Raw genomic sequence first — 11,651 nt, forward strand, 5'->3', positions numbered from 1 at the left:
CATTAAATGAGAGAGATCAAAGGATAAAATAACTAAAACTTAAGGTTTAAAAAAAATTACTATTAATTTTTATAAAACAAAAAAGATTACATAAACTAACAAAAATGACTAACATAATTTTTTTTTAAAATGTCTTAAAAATTACTTTAGACTTCAATAACCATTGAGTCACCTTTGTGCTAAACCATAAACCTTAAATACTGTACCTGAATATACGAAGGAGTTGTCGCAGCTTGGAATCACCTAGAAAGAGTGGTTGTTTGGTGACAAGTTCAGCTACAATTGAGATGCAATTAGTATTATTAGAAAAGCCTCTACAACTCTTCCTAATATACAAACCAGAAGATCCTTGAATCCTCATGTTCTTACCAAATATGCAGCCAACGGACCACTTGTTGACTGTTGAGTAATGGGTAGCTCCCAAGAGGACTTCAGGAGCTCTATACCACAGGGTTAGTATCAGAAAATAGATACATATATTGGCATACAAAGGTTTAATATTAACCAAGGTAGAGAAAAATAGACACAAAAAAAAATTCTCTTTTTACCTCGTGTATATTAATTGCTTGATTGGCACTGCTTAATGACATTGACCTCCATATTTGTATCTAAAAAATTATTATACATTTATTAAAGTTTTTAAGAAAGAGTTACTAAAAGAAAATAAAAAGCTTTTGAGGGAGGGGGCTAAAGCCCTGCTTGTCCTCTTTATCCATCCCTGTCGGTGCTATGAATTTGTCAAGAAGCTATAAATTGCCTTAGGTTATATATAGGAAGGGAAGGTTTAAAATTATCCACTAATACAAATAGAAATTGAGTGCAATAAAAAAAACAAATAGAAAGTGAGTGTTACATTTGAAAAAAAAAAGACAAGACATATTAAGTGAGTAAAGATAAATTTGCATTCCATGTCCTACAATATACGGATGAGGCTTAGCAATAAAATACATTATCTTAAGAATAGGGTACTGAACTTTCATGCCCTTTCATACGCTTTCATCAAATTTTCAAATCAGCCTATTAAATTTATCAAAAGAAAAAAAACTCATTTATAATACATTGTCGAAAAAAAATCAGCCTATTGAATAGGTGCTCCCACCCAAATTAAACCAAAGCCTAACCAGAAAAAAGTATATACAAAATTATATACAAAATCAGCCTATCGATGACGCTAGTAATTAAATTGACTAATGTACAGCAAAGTCAAGGAATAAATTGATTGATGCACAGTTGCACAATAAATTTAAGAACCCAAAATAACTAATAGTAGTTGTTAAAGCCTATGATTAAAATGATTTAGAAACTAAAATAAATAATAATTTAAGGATTAATTTCTTTATTTTTACAATTTTTAGGATTAAAAATTATTTTTTATTATAATTTCAAGGATTGGTATAATGGTTTACTCAATAATAAAGACAAACTTATTTTGTTCAGAATTTTAAACATGATAAATAGTTTAAGGAGCTGTACTCATTACAAGATTCACGAAAATGTTGAGTCCATTACAAGCTACATAGAGAAGAGAAGGGATGTGAATCATATGATGCTACTATATGTCTAACTTGAGGCATTTTTTTCACGGAGTGACTATTTGCTCTGTAGTGTAGATGGGAGCTCCACTAGTGATATGTATGTGATGTAAAGATGGCATAGGATGATAATGCGTTGAAAGAAAAATGAAAAGCATTGGCACACCTGGCTATGGAAATAGTAAGGAAGTCAAGGGAGAATTTACAAGTGTTAGTGATGATTGATGGTAGAGTCGGTAGACAGTAGTAGACACTGGATTCTGACAGAGATGAGACTTACATATATGGAGCACACACAGGGACAGAGGACTAGAACGCTATAGAATCACACATTCCAATACCAAACTTTAATAAATTAAATTGAATGTTTATTATTGTTTTTAATGTTATATATATATATATATATATATATATATATATATATATATATATATATATATATATATATATATATATATATATATATATATTCATAAGAGTGAGTTGAAAATTACATGGAGTGAAATTCAACCAGCTCAGAAAAGATAAGTACATAATACAGGGACAAAATCAGTATTCAATGTCAAGAAAACGGAATATATAAACAAAAATTTGTCTAAACATATATATATACATAAATTTTTATATAAAATCTTGATAATATAATGTTTCAAAACATTAATTACACAAATTATCTATCAAAATATGAGACGTCTTTTTTTCTCAGCATAAATTTAATGTTCAATCACAAAAATTAGGCAATTAAATTATTAATTATTAAATTAAAATAAATTTACTTCAAAGTAGTTTAATAATTTATCTAATTCTCAGTAAAAAAAGTTACATTTTTATTTTTATCATTTTAATCATTAATGTAACTTTTTGCTTATTGGGTGACATGGGTACCTCTTGTTTATAGTTTTCATCTCAATTTTTTTAAGGAGATTTTCATATGAATTTAAAAACAGGGCTGGTAGTAGCTGTCAATTAGAAAATGAAAGAGCAATATGAGGCAACAATGAGACCTTATCCATGAAAGTGGTGTGCCGTGAGACACATGTCAAGAGGGGGAAATGGTAGAGGAATAACAAATATAATTTTCTTTACATAAAAAAAGGCAGTGAGTCAGAGTGCACACTGAAAAATTCAAACACAACAGACAGAGATAACACTGAGGAAAAGGGATAGGGATTTTCAAGTTGTTGAATGGATTAAGCTGAAGTCTTTTACACTTTGCACTCCGTTTCTTACGTTTCCATTTTTTTTTCTCCAATTATTTATTTATTTATTTTTCTTCTAATAATTAATCACAAGGTTTTCGTTCTTTTTTCATTTTCCATCTTGGAACTAGGATAATTTGCCGAGTAGCACGCACTGCTTTTTGAAGGAAAGCTAAAAAAAAGAAGAATGAATATTATTGAAATTTTTGAATGTCCACTCTTGATACATGAAAGTGGATATCGAAACCTCCACCACAATGGAAGAGGTGGTTGCCATGCCAACATTGCTTAGGCATGGAATGAAAATACTGCTTTATTACTATATCTATATATACTTGCAACGTGAATCTGGGAGCTATTTTTAACTAATTGATATACAAGGAACAAAAGTTGTCAATTTCCTAATGCTTGTGTGTGTGCCTTGTGGTTACATTTCTATGGTGTTACATTTCTATGGTGTGCATGTCAAGGTGCTTCCCATCCAATTAAGTTATTTCGGGGTCAAATCAATGAACTGGCTTGCATAACTTTGACATTGGTTTACCTGTATATGGATATTGACCCAAATTACGGCAAATTTCTCAAACTAGGTTACTTTTAGAAACTAATTCCTAAAAGGGGGCTGTTTTGAAATTTTTTTCAGGGGGGGTCTGTTTTTGAAGGGGACTCGCCAGTGGGGTTGGCGAGTTGGACACGTGGCGGCGCCTGGTGGACTTGCCAGTGGAGTTGGCGAGTTGCTGTCCACGTGGCGGGTCCCGCCACTCGTACGGACGAAATGCTTTTTACGGAAAAAAAAATTAACTTCAAACGCGTATAACTTTTGATAGGAATGTCCGTTTGAGGCCCATAATATGTCAAAATGCTCGAAATTGAATGAAGAATCTCTTGGAAAATGCCCGATGGGAATTTGGTCAACTCATTTTCCCAAAAAATGCCTCTAAGTAGCTCAAAAATAGGATTTAAGATTAAAAAAATGGGTGGTTGAATCTTAAATCCATTTTTTGGGAAAATGAGTTGACCAAATCCCCTTCGGGAATTTGCCAAGAGATTTGGACCCGATGGGAATGTCCGTTTGGATGTCTCATGAAATGTTGTTTCTAGTTATGATGTTAAAGAAATATGAATTTGGACCCTTTTTCAAAGGAAAAAAAAGAGGAAAGATTTAAAATAATTTTATATCTCTTTATCTTTATAAAAATAAAAATTATCTCATCTTATTTTAAGAAATTGCCTGATATAAAACAAAGATAATTCACAATTAGTCACATGACTAATTACGATAATTAATCACATTCCTAATATGTAACAATAGAATATTATTCTTATTTTATGGACGACTTTCATATTTATAAAATAATACTCCCTTTTTTATATTAATTATATTATTGGTGTTAGTGAAAAATATAATAATATTTCACTAAAATATTTATTTGATTAAATTTAATTGTCAAATATTTTTTTTGCAAAGATTGAAACACTCGTTTGTATGTTACCTCGTAGGTTCAATAGTAAATCAATAATAAATTAATTGTAATTAATTTACTAACAAGGTAAGTATTTAGTAACACTACTTAACGTCAGCCGGATAGCATAAAATAACATCATTTACCTTCAAGAACCACCAATAGAAGAATAATGTAATATTTTTTTTCATCATTTGTAGTTCAAGGTTAACTCTAGAGTATAATATTATTGTCAAATTCTAATAAACTAACACATTTAATCGACGAATGACAAACTCTTTTCTTCTTTCATTCAACTGCCATGTCCAAGGTCTTAATTCTATTAGAGAGCTCAAAGTCATTTACCTAGAGTTGATAGATTCCTTATTGATTAATCATTAATTCTACAAGTATTTAATTATATTCAATATTCATTCAATTAATGTCCTAAGATATTACGTGTCTAAAATTAAAATATAGCAAATAACTTGTTAATTACAAATAATCTGAAGTCAAATAAACTATTATATTTCTTCTTGAGAACTTCTTATCGACATATCTAGGTAATAACTATTAGAAATTTTCAATTAAGTTAGTTTAATGATGGCATCCACATATATCATCTATACATGTAATTTAATAAATGAGATCTATTAATCTTTATCTAATATAGATCATTACATATATATTGATTTATTTGAATTATTGATATTCTATTCACAAAAATCCTACGATAAAAAACAATTTAAATTAAAATTATAAAGCACTTGTTTCTCATTATCATAATGATAACAATCCTCTAATTCTAATCAAGGACTTATCAAATTAATAATTTAATAAAATAATAAATATGATAATAAAATAAAAAATAATTTTTTATTAAAATTAATAATATAATGAATTGAATCTTGGACATACATATTTATCCCCAATAGTGTGGGCCTAACCAAGCGATTTCACCAAAAGGTCACTCTTCATTTTCTTCCCATTTCCTATCTTCCCTTTCTTTGTTCTTTTTCTATTTTAATTTTGTTTCTACTTATTTTTTTTTATATTTTTTTTTTTTGGTTTTTGTTGCAAGTTTTGTATATAAGACAAAGAACTGCTCTGAGATTGAAGGGATCTATCTGCATCTTGGTACCCAAGATTTTCTTTCTCTCTTCATCTGTACATACTGCCTGTATGCATTTTATTTTATTTTTTTCTTGTTCTCCTAATTTTCTCTATTTTTATCTTTCACAATCACAACTCAATTAACTTTTTCCCATGTCTTTGATGATTCTTATAAACCACCACCATTTACTCTACTCAACTGAACACAACCCTATAAATAATTGTTGAGTTCTAACTAGAACAGACCATATATCCAAGTGAATAATAAGTTTGTGAAGAAAGTTTGTAAGCATTATTAATTGCCAATAAGCTTTTAAATATCAAATTTTCGCAATTTTTTTTTACTTTTAACAAAACTGATTAAAAAGTTCTTTAACTATTTCCTTAAAGCAATTATTAACAAAACTGAAATACTTTTTTTCCAATTATTCATTTCCAAATTAAGCACAACGAGCTGTATTTACAAATTTATTATTTTTTTATAAAATTAGTAAATATTAAGTTATGATAGTAGATCTAAATTTTTTTGGATAAATAGTCATTTTTGTCTCTTAATAGGTATAGTGCAGACAAATTCGTTTACAAAAACTGAAAGGTCAAATTTTAGTCCCTGAAAGTGTAATAGTGTAACAAATGTATTCATCCGTTACCATTAATGAAAGAGTCTACGTGACATATTTAGGGACAAATTTGTCAACGCTCTATACATTCAAGGATGAAAATGACTATTTACCAAAAATATAATTTAATCTTCATCTTCTCCCTTTTTTTAATCATTGTAAGCATAACATTACAATAAACACTTAAAAAAAACAAGCCTAAGTTAGAACAAACATAATAATAAGAATAATATTGATTAATGAGCATAATCTATTTATTGCTCTGAAATTTCTAATGTCACAGTAGCTTATCCAAAAAATGAGACTCAAACAAAAAAATACACAATCATTAAGTTAATCCTTAAAAAAAATGAGATTCAACTTAATTTTGCCACTACCTAATGTTGTCACAATAGAAATTTCAGAGTAACTGACAAATTATGCTTATTAATCAATATTATACTTATTATTATGTTTATTATAATTTATGCTTGCTTTCTTTTTTTATGCGTTTATTGTAATGTTAAGCTTGTAACGATTAAAAAAGGAAGAAAGATGAAGATTAAATTATATTGTGGGTAAATAGTCATTTTCATCATTGAATGTGTAAGGCACTGACAAATTCATTCTTGAAAGTGTCACGTAAGTTCTTTCATTAACGGACGAGAGTTAACGGATAAATGAATTTGTCACACTTTTTTCACTTTCGGAAACTAAAATTTGAATTTTCATCTTTGAGAAACAAATTCCCAAATTCTTGTTGAGTGAACTAGCAGACATCGTGATTGGCAGAGGATGGCTATTTAATCGGACCATGTATGCATGTAACAGAAAAATGGATTAAATTTTGAGTTCATTCTTTTAATAGATATTAAATAGGTCTACTTATTAGTTAATGTTCTCCATGTTGATATATCTGAACTATTTTTTTTCTTGGTTCTAGACTTCCAATTTGGCAACTAGCCATTTTTTAATATTATTATTCTACTTTTTTTATGCGATTTTAACCTTTTTCACATTCACTCATGACAACATTCTTTATAATGAAGTAGTCCACTTTGTTTGAAAACTTCATTATCTGTCCTATGTGACCAATTTTTAATTTTGATGCTCTTTGTGGAATTCCATTGGCAATATTTTGCCAAGTGAATTGGCATGTGACGATGTTCGGGATGTAGCTTTGTGGATTAATATGTATATGTCTAAATGGTTTTAATTATACATTTTAGATTTTGCCTATATTAACAGCCCCTCTGATTACCCCCTTATTGCTGAAGACGTACAATTACTAATTAACCTCGGCCTATCCAGTTATTCCATTTAATCAGTCAAACTCACATTGACTCAAACATGCACTACTTTTGTTTGCATTTGTTCAAAGGAAGCACTACCTTACCTCAACAACAAACTATTCTGAGTTTGAATCCAACCATCTGAGTGTGTGATTGGTAAGTTAAAATAATGTGTTCAATTCATTAATCAAATACTTGTTAATTAATTGAAATAAATCAAATAATGTGGTTGATTCAATAACATGGATTCATGTGTCTCTAAAATTTCTTTTGCATTTCCATGAAGTGAAGTAGAGAGGTTTTTGTCATATTGACGTTCATGAATATATTTAATACATGCCGTATTTTATTCATTCAATCTGTTTCAATATTGAGTGTTTTGGATCAGTATTTGCCTTGGTAGTTTCTTTTATACTTTTTTTTCCACATACAATAGCTTACAAGGACCTAATATAACTATATAATGTTTACACAAGCATTTGGTATCTTCTGGTTATTCTTTCTTTGAGTATCTAATGTGGTTTTGTTGTTGCATCAACTGTTGTACCTTTGGAGACAAAAAAATCACTTCTTGTAAAGATTGCTTGTCCACCAGAGTCTAGAGTCAGTTGATTCTTCAAAAAACAAAAAACTAGTTAGTCAATTATTTTTGTTGATTTTTATATTCACACATGCATCAGTACGGGTGGGTAAGCGGGCCGACCCGTCCCGCGTAAGGCCCGCCTGTATTGACAGCGGATCGGGCCAGTCCATCCCGCTTCTTACACAGACCAAATAAATTGGTCTGCCCCCGCCCCGCGGACCTCACGGGTCAAACGGGCCGGTCTGCGGGCCTAGTTTTAAAAGAATTTCAGTTTTAATAAAAATACAATACAATCAAATTAAGTTCAATACAGATGTAAATAAAATCTCAATAATTAGTCAATTACATCAATAAAATAAATAATGTCTTAACAAAAGAAAATCCAAGCAATAAATCTAAAATATGAAATTTAAACATCTCCAACAACAAATGATTCCATATTTGAAGTAGCTTGAGTCTTCTTCATCTTCACATTTAAGAGTACAACAACAATGAATCAGTCCCAACAAAAATAGGATAAAAACAAATTCTAGATAGAGAAGAGATGTATTTTGCGTGGTGGCGCGGTGGTGGGTCGAGGTTGTGCCGCTGTGGTGTGTCGCGTGACTGTGTGAATGTGAGTCGCGTTTTGTTTTCCTTGTAAGGGAAAGAGTCGTATGACTTGCGCGCGTGTGTGACTGCGTGGTGGAGAAAGATCGTGAGGAGAAAAAGTATTCTTAGCCTACTACAATGATAACTGCTAAATATAATGTGAGCTATTTTTTATAATAAAAATATATTGAAATATCTTTAAAAATATTTATTTAACAATTATTTTTAGCTTAAATGATAAGAATTGATATTTTTATTATTTATGGTTTGCAGATATAAAAAGGATATATTAAAAGAAAATAAAGATCGAGAAAATATCAAAAAGGAAGATTTTTAACATGTTATTACTTATTTTTTTATCTTAATCTTTTATTTCTATTATCTTTTATTTTTCCTATCTTATCCTTTTTTTATCTTTATCATCTTTTAATTTAAATATTTTATTTTTATCTTTAAATTTTTATCTTATCTAATATATTTCTTTATCTGTTATTTTAAAAGAAAAGTTTAAAGTGAAAAAGAGAAAAAACAAACCTAATATAATTGGGTCAGGGTCACACAAATCAAACATAACACGGGCTGCGGGTAACCCGCGGACCCCACGGGCCAAACCCGCATAGTCCGCGGGTTAAGCGAGACGGGCCCAAAAATATGACATAACCATGGATCGTTTAAAAAAATTGGTCCGTATCCCGCGCGGACAACGGGTCCCACAGGCCAGTCCATGGACCTGGACCCATTTACCACCCCTATGCATCAATACATATATATGCTTGACCTCTATATGTTTTTCAGTCTGTTTGCGTGTTCTAAAAATGGTGGACCTTTATTTTATTTTTCTATCAAAAATTAATTTGAAAACTGGACTAATATTTATTTTATATTAAAAATATAAAATAAAACTTTAAATCTTAATTGCAAAAATAAAATAAAAATTACGAAAGCAAAAGATTTACAAAAACCAAAAACAAATCTTTTTTATTCTATTTTTTCATTATTTGTTATAACAAAAAAAATTACTCGAGTGAGTAATCATTGGTTGCCGCATTATATTAATAAATTATCCATTTAATGTATGACCATCAAAATAAAAATAGAAGATTCATTCGAATAATATCGAGTGAATAGGCAATTTAGTCCCTGAGATTGTAACCAGTTTGCATATTAGTCTCTGACTTAAATTTTAATTCATAATAGTCCCTAACTTTACCTCCGTTATGCAAATAAGTCCCTGTTGTTAAAATCTAATTTCCTCCGTTAGTCAAATGTCTATTTGACAAACCTCAGTCCACATAAGCATCCCAATGTGGCAAGTTTGAATCCAAGTCAGCAATCCTATGTGGCAAGGTAAGGACTGAATTGAAAAATTAGGTTAAAAAGAAATCAAAAATGAAGTAAACCCATTTTCTCTTTCACTGTCTTACTGCTTGTAGGGTTTTTTAACTGTTTGCGGTTTGGTTTGCTCTTCCCTCCCCTGCATTCTCGTGATTGTGAGGGTTCGCGCTCTTTGTCAGGTTGGTGCTGGTGAGCATGTTGGTGCTGGAGAGCAGAGAGATGCTGGTGAGCAGGGGGATGCTGATGCTGGTGAGCAAAGAGATGGTGGTGAGCAGAGGGATACTGATGCTGCTGGTGAGCAAAGAGATGGTAGTGAGCAGAGGGATGTTGATGCTGGTGAGCAGAGAGATGCTGGTGGTGAAGAGAGAGATGTTGCTGATAGTGAGGAGGAAAAGGAAGTTGACAGTGATGAGTGGTTTATAAATTTCTCTTGTATGATGAATGAAGTTGAAGCTGAAGTTGAGACAGATGGTTATCATTAAGAGGAGCTTAATATCCCCATTAGTAGTGATGATGAAGATGAGGATGTTGAAGTTTATCCTCAATATAGTCAAAGTAGAGGAGTTGGTGAACAAAAGTTGGAATTAGAGATGGAGTTTGATACTCTAGATGAATTTAAATCTGCCTTGAGGGAGTATAGCATATTGATGGGCAGGGAGTTCAAGTGGAAGAAGAATGATAAACAGAGGGCTAGAGCAAAATGCAAGAAGGCATTTTGTGATTGGGAAATCTACTGTGCAAAGAATGAAGTTAGAAACTCTTTTAAGATAAAGACATTTAAGCATAACCATAATTGCTGTAGAGAAGTGAACAACAAACAAGCAAATAGACAGTGGGTGGTCAGTAAACTTGAGGGCAAACTCAGAATGCAGCCAACCCTTAAATGTGTTGAAGCTTTGGAATATTTCAAGCAAGAGTTTGGAGTGCACATTGAAGTTACAAAGATGTGGAGAGCTATGAAAGAAGCAAAGCAACTAGTGGAAGGGAATGAGAGGAAACAATATGCCAAAGTATTTGATTATGCACATGAATTATTAAGGAGCAATCCTGGATCAACAGTTAAGATCAACACAGTGCCAAGTCCAGAAGGTCCACCACAATTGCAGAGGCTATATATTTGTCTTGCTGGCTGTAAGAAGGGGTTTGTTGCTGGATGTAGACCATTCATAGGTCTAGATGGATGTTTTCTAAAGAGTGCATTTGGAGGAAACTTTCTCTCTGATGTTGGGCTTGATGGAAATAACCACATCTTTGTTATTGCTTATGTTGTTGTGGACATTGAGAACAAAGACAATTGGAAATGGTTTTTAACTTTGTTGCATGAAGATCTTGAGGATTACATACAGAATGGGTGAAATTCATGTCAGACATGCAAAAGGTATGACATGGTGTGATTTGCAATTGTTATCATAAGTTAGGTATTTAATTGAAGTTAATGACATAAGTTAGGGACTAGTCCAGAAGTATTTACTACTTTGCTGCAAGTTTTCAGGGACTTATTCCAGCTTTACAGGAAGTCATGCCTGGTGCACCTCATAGATTCTGTGTCTTGCATCTTTGGAAAAATTTTACAAAGCAATGAAAAAGAAAGGAACTTAAAGGAATTGTGTAGCAATGTGCAAAATCCACTACTGTTGCTAAGTTTGAAGGCCATATGGCCCATTTGAAGACAATCAACTGCCAGGCTTGGGAGTATTTGAATAAATGGCCCAAACAAGCATGGACAAAAGCCCACTTCAGTACAATACCCAAGGTGGACAATATATGCAACAACACTTGTGAGGTATTCAATTCCAGAATTCTGCAGTATAGATGCAAGCCTATTATCACAATGCTTGAAGAAATTAGATGTTATATCATGAGAACCATGGCTGCCCGCAAGGTTAAACTTTCTGGAAAGCCTGGACCATTATGTCCAGTGCAGTATAAAAGACTAGAAAAAGAATTTCATTTTGCTAATCAATG

At 31.4% G+C, this 11,651-nt stretch overlaps 1 protein-coding gene across 1 annotated transcript; it reads left to right on the top strand.

Annotated features, from left to right (window-relative positions):
- Positions 1-10,276: 10,276 nt before the first annotated feature.
- LOC106799307 (uncharacterized) lies at positions 10,277-11,041 on the top strand. The gene has a single exon (XM_014777505.1). It carries the CDS (start codon positions 10,277-10,279, stop codon positions 11,039-11,041), a length of 765 nt encoding a protein of 254 aa, XP_014632991.1.
- The last annotated feature ends 610 nt before the right edge of the window (positions 11,042-11,651 follow it).

This window comes from Glycine max, chromosome 7 (assembly GCF_000004515.6).
Source record: "Glycine max cultivar Williams 82 chromosome 7, Glycine_max_v4.0, whole genome shotgun sequence".
Lineage (NCBI taxonomy): Eukaryota > Viridiplantae > Streptophyta > Magnoliopsida > Fabales > Fabaceae > Glycine > Glycine max.

Bases quoted from the DNA above. Each gene is read 5' to 3' on its own strand.
- LOC106799307 (XM_014777505.1), top strand. From the start codon at position 10,277: ATGGAGTTTGATACTCTAGATGAATTTAAATCTGCCTTGAGGGAGTAT.